The 19,344-nt window shown below is 40.3% G+C and overlaps 1 protein-coding gene across 1 annotated transcript in view; it reads right to left on the reverse strand.

The window, feature by feature from the left end:
- Positions 1-694: 694 nt before the first annotated feature.
- Positions 695-19,344, reverse strand: part of CNN3 (calponin 3) — a 28,165-nt gene continuing 9,515 nt past the window's right edge. Inside the window, exons 2-7 of the mRNA XM_028732734.2 lie at positions 10,321-10,442; positions 8,289-8,355; positions 6,570-6,707; positions 5,905-6,021; positions 3,902-4,048; positions 695-1,816 (exon numbers count right to left, since the gene is read on the reverse strand). Coding sequence (XP_028588567.1) covers positions 1,469-1,816; positions 3,902-4,048; positions 5,905-6,021; positions 6,570-6,707; positions 8,289-8,355; positions 10,321-10,442 — 939 coding nt within the window. The 3' untranslated portion in view covers positions 695-1,468. The remainder of the gene's footprint in view (positions 1,817-3,901; positions 4,049-5,904; positions 6,022-6,569; positions 6,708-8,288; positions 8,356-10,320; positions 10,443-19,344) is intronic.

Here is a 19,344-nt window from a genome sequence, read left to right on the forward strand (position 1 = left end):
ACAATTGTATCCTGCAAAGGAGAATCAGTGATCAGTCAAGAAGGCAAGTCTTTAACAACAAAGACCAAGAGGTTGGGAATATGTGCTGTATGCATTCCTTTTATTTTGGCATCCTTCAAGGGACAAAGCCTCATTAAATTAGACATATCTATAGGCGCTATCTGGGTAAGTAATTGTACTATTTCTATACAAGAGTATTTTATGATAAACTTATGTCCCATTACATCAAATGATGATCCCCAACTACTAGTAGTCTGTTTGCTAAAAGAGTAGTCATTTTCTTTGTGTGCAGAGGGCAAGATGCAGCCTGACCCTCTACTGGTTTGCATATTAAGTTATGTGGCACACAACTCAGACAAGCCCTTATTTCCCAAAGAACATCTGCATAACAGGCCTTTTCCCCCTTTCTGAGCAAAACCACCTCTTTAAAGTCTCAAAAGCATACTGCTGGCTGCAAGTAAATTTTGCCTTGAATCTCTCTGGATTCTAAACTTTTGGCAATGAACTCTCTTTTACAAGTAAAAGTTATAAGCAGCAAGGTAGAATCAACATGAGTGCATTATTTCCAATCTCCAATGAATTGTTTTGTTAAAAAGGAAAGAATACATTTTGGATAAGTTATAAACAAAGGGACAGTTGTAAATGTTTTCTGTAATTTGAATTTTGTATTTAATAACACAAGTTATCACATGCCTCCAAGAAAACATTTATTTATAAAAAATACAACAAGATCGGTTTATGATGAGAAATGTGGCAATAAATACAATTCAAAGAAAAGGCAATTCTACATGGATACATTATGGCACAGGAAATAAAAGTCAACGCACCATCAAAACATGGAGACTTCTGTGGGCTCAGAATTTATACAAGCTCCCTTTTTAAGCAAGACAGCTCTTTTTCTATAAGCTTGGTCAATTTAGATATTGGAATGGAACACACACAATCACAAATGCACATTTATTATGTCTACTGTGAGTTTAGAGGTTAGCAAGCAAGTACTTATGAACAGACAGAAATCTTGCAGGTAATAAGCCACAACCTCAGTTTTTGTGGCATGGTCCACAATTAAGTCTTACAGTTTTCCACATAATGGAACTGTAAATAAAAACATTTTTAAAAAAGGAAAGGGCTGATATAGTATGTAAAATGCTCATTTCAGAACAAGGTTGTAAAAAAATGCATAGTTTTTATTATTAAAAGACTTGGCTGTATAAGAGAACTCCCCCTTTCACAGTATTCCTTTTTACTTCATATGCAGTTATTGTTATGCTGTAGACTGCAACTGTTACAGCACTAAAGGCAACTAGAGAAGGAAAGGGCAGAGAAAGGAAAAAGGAATGTTATGTAAGGCAATTATTTCCTTAGGTACATGAAGCATAATGTGTAAAGACGGGTAACAATTCCACAAGGCTAGTTTCGTTCTTTACTGAATAAAATAATAAACTAATACTGAGCTTTTGAGGCAAATCTAATAATCAATGCCCTGGTCACTGTACTGACCGTGATAATCTCTCTGATATTCATCTTGGTATTCGCCGTGATAGTCATCTGGATATTCTGCCTGATAATCGCTATCGCTGATTTCTGACCCATTAGTTCCTGTTCCTTGACTTCCATTATGAATGACAGGTTCTGTTGGTGCAGCACAATACTTTGGATCATATACTTGCCGTCCAAGCCCATAAACGCTCATCCCTTTCTGGGAAGCCACTTTGTTGGTGCCCATTTGTAGTGAAATAGTGGTGTTGTCCATGGGTTGTAATGTGAGCTTCTGGTCATAAATGTCTCGTCTTGTACCTGGTGCAAGCATCCCTGCCTAAAAACAAAGGGTTTAAAGCAGTTTGAACAGCATTGGGACTTTTAAAATAATAATGAGTGATGGCAGGAATGCACGTGTGCATAACATTTTCCAGATACTAAGCTACTCAGCATGGAAGTCTCCTAAGTGAGATTCAGCAAGCAACAGACTCCTCATCCCATCACAAAAATCAGAATAAAGCACATTAGGAAGAAGCTATGGGTGCATGCTGAGGATCTTCACAATTTTGTATGTGTATTGCAAGGATGAAGAGCATCCTAAGTGATTATAAACTGGGTAAGGAATTTCACAGCCTCTTTGATTACTCTGAGCTGCAGGCTACATCTTACCCCAAAGCTATTTAACTTCTATATGAAGCTGTTAGGAGCAGTTATTAGGAATTTGCAGCACAATGTCACCAGTATATGTTGTTATCTATTGTGGGTTAGTAGGTTTCAAGTTCAGGAAATGGGTCATATTGCCTTTTCTGAATAGGGTTGCATTCCCCTTGAAGGAGCAAGTTTGTAGTTAGGAAGTACAGTGGTACCCCGCAAGACGAATGCCTCGCTAAACGAAAAACCCGCAAGACGAAAGGGTTTTCCGATTTTTAGAGGCTTCGCAAGACGAATTTCCCTATGGGCTTGCTTCGCAAGACGAAAGCCCATAGGGAAATCTCCTGGGACAGCGGGGAAGCGCAGCGCACCTTCTCCTCTGTTCCCAGACCTGTCCTGAAGGCTTGTGGTGGGAGGTCCGGGGACAGAGGAGAAGGCGCGCAGCGCTTCTCCTCTGTTCCCGGGGCTTGCGGTGGGAGGAGGGTTTTTCCTCCCCACCGCCAACATTCAGAAGGCTGTTCTGAAGGCTGGCGGTGGGAAGAAAAGCCCTTCTCCCCCGCCAGCCTTCAGAAGAGTTCCCGGAGGGCTGCCTAGGCTGCGGATAGCAGCATGCTGCCCCGCGCAAGGGGCGCTCTTAAGCAGAGTGCCCTTCGCGCGGGGCAGACATTTGCAGCTTGGGGAGCCCTGCAGGACTTCCCCGCAGGGCTCTCCAAGCTGCAGATAGCAGCCTGCTACCCCTATCCGCAGCTTGCAGAGCCCTGCGGGGAAGTCCTGCAGGGCTCCCCAAGCTGCAAATGTCTGCCCCACGCGAGGGGCAGCAGGCTGCTATCCGCAGCCTAGGCAGCCCTGCGGGAACTCTTCTGAAGGCTGGCGGCGGGAGAAGGGCTTTTCTTCCCACCGCCAGCCTTCAGAAGGCTGTTCTGAAGGCTGGCGGTGGGGAGAAAAGTCCTTCTCCCCCCGCCAGCCTTCAGAAGAGGTCTGGGGACAGACTGTCCCTGGACCTGGTCTGAAGGCGGTCTCCATAGGAACGCATTAATTGATTTTCAATGCATTCCTATGGGAAACCGTGCTTCGCAAGACGAAAAACTCGCAAGAAGAAAAAACTTGCGGAACGAATTAATTTCGTCTTGCGAGGCACCACTGTACTCATTGAATTGTGTTTGTCAGCAACTGCAAAGCCCCCTCGCACAGCTTCTGTCCTATGTGTAAAGCAGACTGTGCTCCCACACATTAGCTGATGCACATCTTGACCAACCAGGATTTACCTCTGTGTGAGAGAGCTGGTTTCAGGGAACTCTCATGCACTGGAACCCAGTGCTAAACAGGGCTGACCTTGTACATCAGCTGATATGTGGGGTCTATCCAGTTTGATCTAGGTATGAGAAGAAACTCATGTACCTGAACCTGCCAAGCTTCAAAGAGGATTACATTGGACCAGCTGCCACAATGAAGAAAAGCTTCCTTTTAGCAGCACCTTGCTGCCATAGATGCTCTGAAGTCTCAACTTTCAAAGTTATACCCACCAATCATAATTGGCCCTTTAGGAAGATCCTGGTAAGAATCTGGCCCACGGATCAAAAAAGGTTATCCCCCCCCCCCCAATGCTACAGATTACATTATTCTAATGCACACAGAAATGGTGTGGAAGCTGCAGCTAGTGCAAAATGCTGGTCTAGAAATATTTTAAAATAAATAAAATACCAAACAATGAAAGATAAAGTTTAGGACTGCAGAAACAAATATCTTAAATATGAAAGTAACTTTTCCTTACCTGACTAGCCCCTTTGTTAGTACCCATCTGCAGGCTTATTGTTGTCTGGTCAAATGGTTTATCAGTTTGCATCTTTGGATCATAGAGATGTCTCCTAGTCCCATAGGCAGTCATGCCTGCCTGGCTGGCACATTTATTGGTTCCCATCTATAAAGAGAATGAGGATCACTTGAAGAAAGGAGTTCTGATTGAGAACTACCACAAGTAAATGTACTATACTAGGCCAGTGTATTGAAGAATGTAACATATATAAGTTGTGGTGGTGTGCTCAGTGCAGGGAGTTCCTGGTTCCCAGGGAATAAGTCCGTTTCCTTCAGATAGCAGACCTTAGAAGGTGAGAGAAACAGAGAGGAGACCTTCAAATACACGGTAGGAGCATCCTGCTCCTAGAGCTAACAGCTCTTCTGCAGAATGAAGTTCTTAGGGCAGGGCGTGGGAAATGATCCTTTAAGAGGGGACATGTTATTTAGTGACTTCCCTAACTTGTCTGAAGGTTGCAGACATCACATATTGTCTAAATAGTATGGGAGAGCAGTCATGGTACACATTGACACCAACAACCTTGGGAAATGTTTGTTAGGCATGTTGTAATCAAAGATCTCTGTGGCAATATTTTTTTCAGAAATGCAGCCTCTTCCAGAGCTGGCATGTATCAATAGGAGGATGTTGATGGAAGGAAAGGTTTGAGTTTTCCAGGCACTGGAGAATTTTGAACTGCAGTGGAACCAGACTGCTGGTGCTTAATATTGAAAAGGTTGTAGCATAGCTTTTAAACAGACTTGTAGGAGGTGGGATGCATCTAGAATGGATTAAGGAAAGGTGTGTAAATGCTCCAGGGATTTGAGGTAGAGAAAGGGAAGAATTTTGCAATGAGTGTACTGAGGAACAGTTTAAAAGGACTGTAGAGGTAAATAAGCAAACCAAACATATTTGGAAAGGAACACCATTTAAAATATATGCTAATTCTAGAAGCTTCCAAGTTGAGATGAAGTTGGCTGGTGCTAAATTAGAATCATAGATACAGTAGATAGATCAGAAATCTGGTGGAAAAGAAAGAATCAGTTGTATACATTTATCCCTGCATCTAAACTACAGAAAAGAAAACAAAGGGTTTATTAGAGTAGTGTTAGAGTCAACTATATTAACTTCAAAGGAACAACAGAATGGGTGCCTTTATGCCCTGGTTTGGGCTCCTTGGAGGTGTATCCGTTTGGTCCCTGTGGGAAGCAGAATGTTGCAGTATATAAAACTTTGTTACCCTCATCTTATGTTCTTAGATATTTCTTTTTAGTTGAAATCTTAATACAAAAAGTACTAAGATGATGTGTGACTGCAGAGAGGGTTGTTCAAAGATTAGTTACAGAGAGCCAACCTGAAATCTTCATGACTGTATTCTACTCTACAAATTACATTGAGTGGTGTGGTAGAAATTGCCTCCAGGTGTTCCTACACCATACCAGTAACATGTGTAACTTCAGCTGTGTAATTACAGTGCCAATCCAACTGATTACATGAACAGAAGATTCACACGTTACTGAGTAGCACAGGAATAACAGAGGCCGTGTTAATCACACTTTTCATGTTAACAGGTAAACCAGATCTATGATGGACTAAAATAGAGCAATTCTACTGTGACCTACCTTATTCTTCCTCATGTATATAGCTTCTTCATGTTGCTGCTTACCTGGAGGGACAAAGTGATGGCGAGGTTGGAGCTATGCAGATGCACCAGAGGAAATGCCAGATTGGCTCTGCCAGGGCTTTGCCCCTCCAAGTAAACAGCAGCAAATGCCTCAGCAGGCTATTGCTGTGGCTCAAAGCCACTCCTGCTGTTTACTAAGCATAAATAATTGTCCATTACACCTTAAAAAGTTTTCCTGTGTATACTGATTTACAGCACAATCCCATGGACTCAGAAAGCCCCATTGAGTTCAGTGGGGCTTGCTCCCAGGTATGTGTGTACAGGATTGCAGCCTTAGTGAACTTTCAACTTTTCTGCTTACCTGCAAACCAATCACACTTTGTCCAGCCTTCAGTTTTCCTGCATCAAAACTTCTTGCTTGCTTTTCTGCGTATTTGACACCAATATCGATTGTAGTATGAAAGCCTTTGGTTTTTGCCTAGGAGGAGAATAAAATAACAGCATTTCTAATATACATTTTATACAGGAATACCATTCATATCACTTGCTTTTGGTTGTCCTTGATTTAACAATTTCGTGTTCAATTTTAAACCAATTAATGCAGGGGTCAGCAAACTTTTTCAGCAGGGGCGCAGTTCACTGTCCCTCAACCCTTGTGGTGGACTAGACTATATTGGGGGGGGGGGGGATGAACGAATTCCTATGCCCCACAAATAACCCAGAGATGCATTTTAAATAAAAGGACACATTCTACACGCTGATTCACGGACCATCCGTGGGCTGGATTTAGAAGGCAATTGGGCCACATCTGGCCCCCAGGCCTTAGTTTGCCTACCCATGAATTAATGGATAATTGATTGTATAGTTTCAAGAGCTACTTGGCAACAGAGGTGAAGGCATGGATAACATCCCACAACTTCTGCAGGCCAAGCTTCATATTTGGTTTTACCAAGAGTAATACAATATAGCTGCTAGACAAGTAGATCAGTGTAATGCACTGGACTGCATATGTCATTATGTACATACCAGACCTGCTAGTGCCACCAGTGATGTCTGAACCTGGGTCATATTTCCGTTTTCAAAGAGATCATTTGCTTCAAATATATCATGTGGTTTCATGCCATATTGTTGTATGGCCTTTATAAAATTCCCAATGTTCTCCAGCTGAAATTAAATAAATGCATGATGGTCTTAGTGTTTGATGATATTGTTACATAAGGCAGAACTAAATACTGTATGAGAAAGTATGTAATAAACTTGGAAGTTTTTTAAAAAATAAAGAAAGCCACTTCGTAATTGGTTTCAAGCCACTGGGGTTGCTTAAACCTTTACCTGACCTGTTCTCCACTCTAAAATTCCCCCTTTCATTCCTACTTCTCTTTTTAAAGTGGCTGTCAGGATTTTCTTACACATGCTTGCATGTTTTTGGTTTTTGGTTTAATTCTATTCCCCCTGTTTCTCAAAGGAGACTCAAGATGGCTTAAACAATAATAACAACTGAATAAAACAATATCTTTAAAAAATGCCAATACACATTCAAACATTAATAATACCCAGTCCGTTTTAACAAATTTCAGCAACACAAAAGTAAAATGGAACTCAGCCAGCATAAATTACAAAATTAACCAAAAGTTTATTTAAAGAGTCAGAGCTTCAACAGCTACCAGAAGCAGTATAGTGATAGGGCCTTACATACATCATTCAGCAAGGCATTCAATATAGTAGGTGCCACAACATAAAATACCCTGTCCCTAGGTGACAAGACACCAGCCCTGCTTCCTGAGGCTGAAGGATTTGGAGCAGAGCCCAGATGACGATTGGGAGTGTACAGAGAGAAGCGTGGAAGGAGGCGGTTCCTAAGGTGCCCAAGTACCAAGTGCCATTATGCACACAATGCAGAGATGGACTCATAGGTTCAAGATTGTTTTAAGCACTTGAAGAAAAAGCTTCCTGCCTTTGAGCTATAAATGAAATCCGCAAAGAATCTAGGCCGATAAAGATCTGATGGTTAGCACGCACACTCTTAACTCCTTAATTTTGTTTTACTTTGTTCAGATCTGCCAAACTGGCAGGTCTAGTTTTATTCTAGTTTTCCTACTGTATGCCAGCAGTTGTTTAAATCCAGTTTTCAGTGAGAGTCAAAGTTTCTCAAGAAGGCAAGTGTTCTACTATGACCTTTCCTGTCTCAGTATCTATTTTCAATTTCATTTTGTATTGCCCATTTATTCTTTCCTGATTTGTGCAATATGGGTAATTACATTTGTTCCTGTAGTTCTATGGGTCATTTATTTGGAAAGCAAGTACAATGGACCAGATTCCTTGGACAATTAATAATTTAAAAGTGTATATAGCTGTAACGGGGGGGGGGGGCAGAATAGAAGGGCATTTGCGAAGAGAAAAAGATTTCACCAAGCCTAATGAAGTTGTAATCAAACCCACCACTTCTCTAGTTTCTACAATAATTGTCTCGTTTCTTAATATTCTACTCCCATAAATATTAAATTACCAGGTTTGGTACTTTCAATGGTATTCTAATAGTACAAAGAGAAGCTTTATACTGTTTAATCATTAATGCTTGCAAGGTGAACAATTGCTGTTTCCTCAAAAATAAATCAGTAAAGGCGAAGGTGTTGAAGGCCTCACTGTGACAATAGCTGTCATTAAGCTTTCATTCATGCATTTTCTCTCTCCTTCAGAGAGAGACACTATATTATTTGAATACAGTATTTAAATTAGTTTGTTTACCTGATGCCAGTTTAGTTTGGATTGATTGATTTTCTTTACTGATCCTGGGTGAAGTTTGTTGATAAGCCTGTAAAAAACAATCAAGTAAATAAACTGCCTTTCTTTTTGCATAGCCACCACCAATTTTAATCTCCATATTACAGCACTACTAATGCACAGATAAAAACCAATATATAGTTGTACCTTGGAAGTTGAACGGAATCCATTCTGGAAGTCTGTTCAACTTCCAAAACGTTCGAAAACCAAATTGTGACTTCTGATTGGCTGCAGGAGCTTCCTGCAGCCAATCAGAAGCTGCAGAAGCCCCGTCAGACATTGGGCTTCCAAAAGAGCATTCATATACAGGAACATTCACTTCTGGGTTTGGGAGCCAAAACGTCCGAATTCCAGGGCATTTGGGATCCAAGGTATGACTGCATATTTTATTTGTACGTACAGCTTATTGGAAGGCAGTTTGCATAATAGGCATGCTGGTATAGCCACTTTAGAAGGGACTTGAGCCACATATCTGAATGTCCTGCTTGGGGGGCGAGGAGGAAGAAAATGAGAATGTCAGGAAAAACATGCCATCCTGTGTGATGAATTTGTTACATTTTAAATTCCTATAATTTTTAAATACACTCATAAATGGAAATGAGTGATTCATGGGGGGAACAGTGTGAGTGAGCAAACCCGTTCACCCTTTCTGCCCTATCTCATTGCAATCTGTTGCTTTAAGCAGCTTTCCCCTTGGCTCACTTCTGGAGTTTGAGCTAGGCTGGTGGAAAATTGCTTGAAGCAGCTGAGCACAATGAAGTAAGGGAAGAAGACAAAGAATGTTGTTTCTCGCTTCATGTGCTGCTTTTTGTATCAAGGGCAGATCTCTTTCTTAACATGTGAACAGGCCCTTAGAAACACGATTAGATAGGCTCAACAACATTGGTTTCCATAAAAAGATCCAACAAGTTTGTGGGTGTCAAGAATTTTACTTTTTGAAATATGGCACCCCTAGCAACACTTAGTAATTTTACTGGAAACCACAGGATGGGAGTGTTATTCTGCTTGGATCCTACTTGCAGGTTTCCACAGACATCTGGTTGGCCACCATAAGAACAGAATGCTCCACTAAATGGACAATTGGCCTGATCTAGCTGGCTCTTATGCTGATTTTAATTGCTCTTTGGCAGGGAAGGTTCTGGTATATTCCCTTTTCAGTGTTGCTTAGAAGACACACTAGTGATACCAGTGCTATTTATTGTTTGTGTTTTGTTTTTTAAGAGGAAGAGAAAAGGCAGAGAGAAAGAGTTGCCAGTTATAACGGACAACAGTGTTCTTTTATTTTTAAAAGTCATGTAGAAAATATTTTGGTAGGTGCAACTTTTATTTATGCAAGGGCAGCTGCATCTTCCAACATTACCTGTTCTATACACCTGTTAAAAGATAGCAGTCCTGCCCTCTTTTGTATATTGTAATTCTAAAAGAGAGAGAGAGAGGTGGGCATATCCAGGGAATGGCGAAACAGAACCCTGCCAGGGGCGCGAAATCACCCCCGAATGCTCCGACTTGAGGAAAGAGTTACTTGTGTGAGGTGAGAGGCATGACAGGCAAGTTTTTTGGATTAAAATTGCCTCAGAATAAACTGAGATTGGGCGGGGTGACAGGATGACTAGTGTTGCCACTGCTGTCTTCATGCTCACTACTGACAGGGGCTTTTAACTTCTCCCAACTTTTGTGTGGAGCCCTCAAAGCCCCCTCTCCCCAGGGGACCCAACTAGACCCTGCCTGCCTGGCTCCCTGCTTGTTTGTTGAGATGGAGGGCTCAGCCAATGGCTATTGCAGTAAAGTGATGGGGGTGGGTGGTGCTGATACAGTTCTCTACAAAGGGTGCAAGGGACCCTAGTACGTCTTTGGGTATATCTGGTAAAATAATAATAGGGGGGGGGGGGAATCACACTGTGTCCTAGAATTAAATGTGGATCTTATTTCTGAAAAAGTTGGCTACTGGCCTAGACACTAAAGAGCTCTGCCTGAAATAAAACATGATGTGGCTTACTCGCACAGTATGATGCCATCCTTTAAACCCAATTGAAAGTTGGCTCCAATGCTCATGCCAGTAACTTCTTCAATCCAGTTGCGGAGATCTTCCTCTATCTGTGGATCATATTTCAAAGCAATCTGCAATACAAAAATAATGATCAATTCAACACTTTCTCTGATTTTAATAATGCAAAATTCATATTTGATTAGACAAGGATATTTTATAAAAGCATCTGAAAATGGATCCAGTGCTATCCCAGAAATCAGCGTCACTAATTAGCATAAAGTATTACAGTATTTATCATTCTAAACCCTCATGATAATTTTCAGCTGTTCAAATAAATCAAAGGGTTTTTTCTTTGGAAATCTCTTGTCTAATGTCTATTCTGTTCATAAGCAAACTCTGCTGATGCAAGTATTCACTGAAATTCTACATGACCTTCCTTGTATGTCATTCTGTTCACTTAGTAGACCACTTGCATCACAGCTGATTCATAACATATAAATTAACAGTTCAGCACTATAGCAACAGTAAACAGTAAAAAGAAAAAAATACATTCCAATACCAAATTTTAAAACCACTTTTGCATTATATTACCCCATTCCCATTCATTTATCATTTGGAAAAGTACAATGTTACACACAAGGAGGGAAAGAAAGAAAATCTGGAGCAAATCTGAGTCAGAGAAGGCAGTTAGCAATGCAATCCAATGTATGTTTATTTGGAAATAAATTCCATTAAGTTCAGCAGGGCTTGCTCCCAATTATGTGTGCACAGGATTGCAGCATAAGGGTAAAAAAAGACTGTTCTTTCCGCTTCTAGTTGTATATGTAGATACACCTCAAATTAAAGAAAAACCTAACATACAAACTCAAATCACAGATTTGTTACTCTTTAACATACTTTTGGGCAGTTAATAAGCAGAGTTGCTTGCTGATGAATAGTAAAAGAAAATTGCCCCCTCTAGTCCTCACACTGATTATTCTAAATTGGATTAGGAGAGGTCATATTTTACTCTTTTACTGATATTCCTGCTTAACAAGGAGTAAGATATGTATGTTCTCCAAGTCTCTCAGAATCTGTAGGCCGTGTGCCGAGCCAATATTTCACAGTAATACACAGTGTACTCTCTGCTTGTATGGTGTTGCTACGAAACACAGCAACATGTGAAATGATGGGTACAGCATCTAAGAAACGTGTTTACTTTTTGCATTCAGTTTTGAGACATCAATAAAAACAAATGTGGCTCTTGTTTCAATATCACCTTAATAAAGCAACAATATTACAGTACAATCCCTACAGCCTTCCAAAGGCCACTGAAGCATCACTCTACTGGCAGGATGACACTTACACTATTGGAAACACCTTGGAGCGCCAGGAAAAACTTTTCTGGGTGTGGATGCCCCACCAGCAATGTTCCACTGGTGCAGAGGGTCAAAATGGGGCATTCTGGGAGCAGCTATGGATTCACAGGTTGCTAAGCCTCCTTCCCCTGATGTGCCTCCTACAAAGGTTTGAAGCTACAACAGCACTGAGACTGGTATAGTAATTTCCCCTCACTGAGGTCAATGGGCAGGAAAAACAATCTTGGGGGAGCTTTGCTGAGAAAGAGGGCCAATAACTATTTTAATTAATGACTTGTTTATTTTTTAATGGAGGGTTCGTGCCTTAGGTGGAGCAAACCAACAGAGCTATGGATGTGGTGGTGGTTCTACATGGAAGCACAGATGCACTGCTTTTGCCGAGAACAACCTGCACATACAGAACTCAATATCTGTTTGGCACCTATAAGGAACTTTCCACAACCTGCTCTCTACACATGCACAAATATAGGGACACCACTGTTCTATCTACGGTATCTTTAATTGAATCCCAGACACAGTAATGCCTATCATCAAATGCAGTAATATTTACAATTGACACAGCATACAATCAGAAGGAACACATATTGTTCTTTAATTTTAATTCTAATGGTTTAAATCAATGTTGTTAATCATCCATTTGTCTCAAGAGACAACAGGGTGCATCTCCAGGGGTGAAGCCAAACTGCTGTGTTAACAACACCAAAGTGACCTCCCCTGGGGTGCAAGCCTGGGCAGTGTGTATGGTAGTCCTGGGCTGCTCAGATGACAAGACCCCAGCCCAACCCTTGTCCTTGCTGATGTGGTCCAAAGGAAAGCAGAGGAATATGTTTGGCACCAGCCTGGCTGCAGGAGTTGCTGGAAGGAGGCATACAAGACACCATCCAACCATCTTAGGGACTCCACTCTGGATTTGTATAGGGTTTACTCCTTAGCCTTTTCTTCTTCCAAAGGTATCTCACAAAAGTAGTGGAGGTTTAGGATCAGAGTTTTCCTTCCTACATGGGCTGCCTTCCCAGGTTGATGAGCCTCATCTGCCCAATCAATAAATAATACGATATGTGTTTATAATATACAGTTTGTTGCTTCTATGTTTGAGTTGAGACCCTTTTTAATAATTTAGAGATAGTTAAAAGAGCGTGTTATCACAAGAGGCTTTCAGAGAAGGGCATTCAGCTGTTGAGCTGGAGAGCACAAAGGGTGAGTAATGTTTCTATCCAGACCATTTATTACCAAGGAATGTCATCAATTTTGTTGTTTCTGCCAAGTCATCATTTTTCAATCTTCATTTCTCAACCTTCCTGAACATTTGAAACATGATATTTCCATAGTGAGACAAGGAGTAAAATACTCAGTACCTTGAAATGCTTCTTTCCTCACTATGCTCCAATAGCCCTGGACTAGCCACATGACACGTTACCAAGAACTCCAAAAAACGTTTACTACACAGATGCAGACAATGCTGTATTTGTATTCCCCTGCCCCACCATTTCCTTCACAATATCACTGAACTAGCTAGTTTTTGGACAGACCTGCAGTACTCATCTGTAAATGCAAATAAGTCATTTGTAGCTCTAATAATAATTTCATCAGATTTTAATATTCTATCATGTCCAGTACTTGTGTAGTAATTGCTTCTGTGCTATAAGGTGTGTTGTTCACATGACATAAGGCTACTTGTACGATTCTGAAAGAACACATAATTGCTATTCTCTGAAAGATTACAGCATATTACATTATTTAAAATATAGGAAGTGTTCACAAACTATGTACCTATCCTAAAAATAAAATAAAAATCTTCCACTCACAATGTTACGGTTTCTAAAGCTCATGGCTGCACAGATGTGATTGACAAGCCAGTTTCAGACTTTCTTCACACATGAAGACCTAAAAAAGTAGGGCTTGAAAATCACTTTCCTTGGCCTGTCATTGCCACATTCTACATACACCAATCTATGACCTTTGTACTTTGGACCAAAGGTCTGAAAAGGAACAACAATGTACATAAAGCTAAACACATGTAGGAGCTAAAAGCAGTTTCTACTCCTGCACGGTTAGGGTTTCCCATAACATGGATCACCAAAGCACATACAGCTGTATGTGCCCAGATGTTGCTTTTCAGATCTTAGAATCATAGATTCTAGTGCTATAAGGGACCCCAAAGTGTCATCTAATCCAACCCCCTGCAATGCAAAAATTCTGCCCACAGCATTCCTGGGTAGACTTGCACCGCCAACCTTCTGGTTAATAGCCAGACCCACTGACCCACTGCATCACTGGAGGAGGTCTTCCCCTTTATGGGTTAAATTCAAGGGCTGGGCCAGTAGGGTGAGCAACACTACAGGCGAGGCCAGAAGGAACAGTCCCACTCACTCCTCTTCCATGTATTCACTGTACACTGGGACAGTCTGAATAGGACTAAAGAATATAGGCAATTCTACTGGAATCTCAAGAATCCATTGGCCTGCCAGTAACTGGGAGCAAGAATTCAATGACCTGCATAGTTTACAATCTCCATTACCACCAAAGCCAAAAAAAAATAAGTTAAAAAAGCAAAATAAGTTATGCATATAAGAAGTACAATATTTGTTCAATCTGTACAGTCTAGCTATTCTTCACATGGAAATCGTGCAGAATTTATTTTTAGCTCAGGCTACATGCAGCCCTGTTTATAGGACTGGGCTTCGAGAGAAAGCAGAGTTGGATGACTCTCTTCTGTTTCCTCCCGAAGCAAAGTTCTTAACCAAAGGTACTATTTCTGGGTTAACGGAGTCTGTAACCTGAAGCGTCTGTAACACGAGGTACCACTGTACTTTGCACTTACAATAATTCACTCTAACAATGAGCAGATGCTCAGGTCATAGCAGTCAACTTTTCCCTTTTTTTAAGGGAAATTCCCTTATTCTGAATAGGATTCCTCACAAGAAAAGAGAAAAGTTGACAGCTATGGCTCAGGTATAGAAGCTTGGAAGTTGCAAGACTGGAAATGGAGCCCTGAAACAGGTCTGCAAGTTGCAGACCTGGAACTGGCATAGGCAGTGCTTTTATTTTTTCTTTAAAAAATGTTTAGGGGTACTCTCATTTTTCTTCTCATATTGAAATACTGCCCCTCAATGAGGCCAAACTTAGATTCACAAAATGTTTAGGAGTATGCATACCCCTGTGTCCCCCCAGAAAAAAGCACTGGGCATAGGAACTAATATGTGGGAAGGTGAGATTTAATAAACAAGAATAAAGAATAAATTAAAAGTGCCTGAGGCTGTAATCCTAAAGTGGTGGTAGGGAACTGAAGTCAGATGAACTACTATTTAGCCAAGGTCTGTGGGTTTCTTGCTAGCATGGGAGAAATGCTCTGGTATGTTTCCATGCATTCTGCATTTCTTTTTTCTTTCTTTCTTTTAAACATTATTTTCCTCCCATTTGGAAAAATGTTTTCCCATTGGGAATTTATTTATTTTTTTAAATGCCCAATTTGGGCAATTTAGATCAAAGCAATTTCCCAGACCTTCCCACCATGCACCAAATATTCTCCTTTTTTGGCCCAACTAAATTTGGACCTCCTATGCCAATTGGGCCAGGGTCTCATAAGTTTGCAGTGTCAGGGAGGGGGAATAAAATATATCCTATGGCACATGGGACATATAACTACAGCTGAAATGTAATTGAAGTCATTTCCTATTAATGTTATACATATAAAGACAAGCCTTTTGTTTTTCTAAACTCTTGCCAGCTCTTAAATTAGTTAATAGGAAAAATAGGTAGGTGATAAGGGTAATAACTGACAAAACAAATAAATCAGTTATAATTATATTTATATATATTAATATTTAAATTTATTTTAAGGGGTGTTGCTGTTTATTAACCATTCACTTTTTATAAAGTTTTCAAGAAGTATGGGTACAGACTGCATAAATTCAGGAACAGCTATGAGGTATTGTACAGAATCACTATAGTAAGACAAAACAACAAAACAAAAAGCAACATTAACTGTATCCTGCTACATATCCAGAGGAAACTCAAACTGACTCAGGAAGAGGATGTACAGAAGCAATTATTACAATGTCCAGTGTTCATTAGGAATAAGGTTAAGACCACAAATGTTTTGAAAATACAGATAATACCAAAGTTATTTTTTTGTCTCTGAAGGTTTCACATGATCTAGAAACATAGATAAGGGAATACCACGTATTTAAACATGAATGTTTATATCTGGCTCCCTGATCCACTCTGTTTTGACTTCATAAGTTTTTCAGCCAGCAGTACATCCCTGACCTTGGTTAGGAAAGGATGTTTGGTTCAGACAAAATGCCAAACCAGTTAAAATAAGCCACAGTTTGTAAGCCAACAGTTAGGTTGGCATGGTGCAAACTTACTGGTGGAGCCAAGCTGGTGCTCCTGCTGGTGGTCTGCACCACACTGACCTCCTCACCCCTCTCCCCCCATTCATAAGCAGCAAGCAACCAGCCTGCCTGCCAGGAAGTTAGATGAAAGGCTTCACACTCACAGGTGAGGTGCTTCTGCATCAGACTATTATTATTTGATTTTATTGTTTTTTATTGTTTTATGCTGGGACCAACCAGATAGAAGGACAAATAGAAATTTTCAACTGAATAAATAAAATAGACAAGCTCAGGCTTCTAGTAATTCATTACCTAGTACATCTTATAAAATTAATCTCTGCTTTGGCAATTAATTGATCATAATGCTTTCCCTTTTCTGCTCTCAGCCTTATAGGAGCCACATTTATTCTGATTAGTGCTACAGATTCTTTAAAAAGCTACTGAATCTTATATTTTCAAAGACAGAGAGGGATCATTGCTTTTTGTAGAAATATGTTGTGGTTCAATGTTATGATCTTGCACACTGCACATAAACTAACCTTACTAGTCTGCAAAGAGCATCAGTTAGAAACACAAATAATTAAGCAGTACATGGGTACCTTAGTTTAAGAACAGCCCTGTTTACAAACTATTCTGTTTACGAACTCCACAAAACCAGAAGTAGTGTTCTGGTTTGAGAACTTTGCCTCGGTCTAAGAACGGAATACAAACGGTGGAAGGGCACCGACAGTGGGAGGCCTCATTAGGGAAAGTGCGCCTCAGTTTAAGAACGTTTTCGGTTTAAGAACAGACTTCTGGAATGGATTAAGTTCGTAAACCGAGGTACCACTGTCTATAAATGTCTTAAATGAAGTAACAGTGAAGTACTATTTGAAAATTAATATGTAGCAAGTAGGACATGTACCATGTACTGTGCCAGCAACACAGGAATATAGGAAGCTGCCTTATACCAAGTCAGACATTGGGCTGTATCCAAATAAGTGCTATGTGAACATTCTGGCAGTACAGTGGAACCTTGGTTCTTGACCTTAATCCATTCTGGGAGTCTGCTCAACTCCCGAAACTGTTCGAAAACCAAGCTGTGGCTTCCAATTGGCTGCAGGAGCTTCCTGCACTCAATCGGAAGCTGCGGAAGCAACGTTGGACATTTGGCTTCCAAAAAACATTCGCAAACTGGAACACTCACTTCCGGGTTTGCAGTGTTCAGGAGCTGATTTGTTCGGGAGCCAAGCTGTTCAGGAACCAAGGTACCACTGTACAAGGATTTCTGCTTGTGTAACAAAATGTACTCCCCCCCCCAATATGTTCAAACGATTCCCCTAAAATCTAGGGCAGATTGGTGGTGGTGCAGGGTACACGCAGGCAGTGGTAGAAAGAAGACCCTTTGTGCTGTTGAGACACAGTAGTTGAACACCGTTCAATGTTTTCCACATCTACTGTCAGTGGCTGTTCAGGGTTTCAGACAGAGGATGTTCCTAGCTCTACCTAGAGATGCTGTGGATTGAACCTGGGATATTCTGCCTGTAAAGCAGATGTTCTACAGTACCATTTATACATAGCCCTTGCTCATCTTCCTTTTTAAACAAAGTGTTCCTTGAAACTCAAAAGCTATTTTGCGATATCTTTTTAGCCCTTGACATCACCAGTTGATAACCCATCCTTTACTTCAAGCAGTTCAAGGTGGTGAACATGGTTCTCCCCCTCTTCATTTAATCTCCACAACAACTCTGTGAGATAGGTTAGGCTGAGAGGCAGTGACAGGCAAAAAGTCATCCAGCGAGCTCCATAGCCATGTGGGGATTTGAACCCTGGTCTCCCAGGTCCTAATCCAACACTAGCTGCTATGCCACTCCAATCTGTTAAGTTTTTCAGGTAAATAAGTGTAAATTACCATACTGGTTTTGTCATCTACCTTTCAATTTCTTAGCCATCATACTACATTACTTAAAACTATTCCCCAGAAAGGTACACAGGGACCTTCTCAAAAATTTGTTGGAACATAGTGCTGTAATTAAACCCTGTTTCTGCTAGGCCAAAAGCCAAAAAAATGGAGAAACAGGTCAGATAAACTACTGTGTTGTGCACACAGTTGCAATTAAGTGTCTAGTGGTAGGTAATTAGTGTATTAACAGGTATCATAAATTACCTGATTTGTTTCAGATCTCATTACTCTTTAATTGCTGTATTCTACATTCTACTCTAGCTGCTTATTCTTAAGAAGTTGGTCTGCCCTTATATAAATAACAAATGCTAAGAAGTGATTATACTCCATGTTTTTCTTTTCCATACTTTATAGTCCCTATTTAAATGCCTGTACACTAAACCCAAATATCTATACCATCTGAATTAGTAATATATCCCAGAGCAAATCATGAATAGCAGGGAGGGTCTGCACCATATCCTGGTCAAGTCTTTGTCTCTGTGCCAAGTTTTGCTCCTGGGAAAATGAAAGTCTTGTTACAAAGGTAGCAAGTATCCTGCAAAATCTATATAGACCTCTATATCTATGTGCAATTACCCCTACATACATCAAACAACAGAACACATAAATTGTTTAACAGACGTCATGAGGCTGATACCCGAGAGGAGAAAACATTCATGCAATGTTGTGTTCCTGCTCTTTCCATAAATTTATTCAGAAGTAACATTGTACTGTGCTTTGATGTTATTGTCAATTGTTTCTGTTTTTTGCTGCCGTTACATATATGTATTGCACATAGACAAAGAGCAGTTCAAAGACAATGAGATGATGGACAAAACCAAGAACAACAAATTTATAGTAGCACAATCAAAGTTCCACTTGAACAAGCTTTGTATACTCTCTTTAATAACAGCAAATGTTTCAGTAATATTCTGGTGAAGTAACACAAACAATAAATTTTTGTAGCAAACATGAAAAATCCCAGCAGATAACAACTTCATACTTGCAATTTACTGATGTTTTTAAATGTGCAGTGTAATTTTGGCTACATTATTGAAAGCACCCACTCAAGAGAAATCTCAGTGTCTATTATAGAGCTATTCCAAATTTCCAGCAACACAGCCTTTTTCTTTTGAAAAGTAATGTTATTTTATAGGAAAGACGACTGGTGATGTTCATTACACTTAATCAGAAATCTCCTACATATTCTGAAACCTTGAACAAATTAAATAAAAACTGGAGTGATGCTTTTCCAATTTAACAACATTCCTCTGATTGACCTCTTAATTCCACCTGTCTGAATAATGAGAGAAGGAAAACTGTTGCAAGTTGCCTTCAAGACTTGGTGATACCACCGGCCCTCAAAGGGACCCCGTTAATAATTAATCATTTAATGAATATATTAGACCTTTAGAAG

The sequence above is a fragment of the Podarcis muralis genome, chromosome 5 (assembly GCF_964188315.1).
Source record: "Podarcis muralis chromosome 5, rPodMur119.hap1.1, whole genome shotgun sequence".
NCBI classification, from domain to species: domain Eukaryota; kingdom Metazoa; phylum Chordata; class Lepidosauria; order Squamata; family Lacertidae; genus Podarcis; species Podarcis muralis.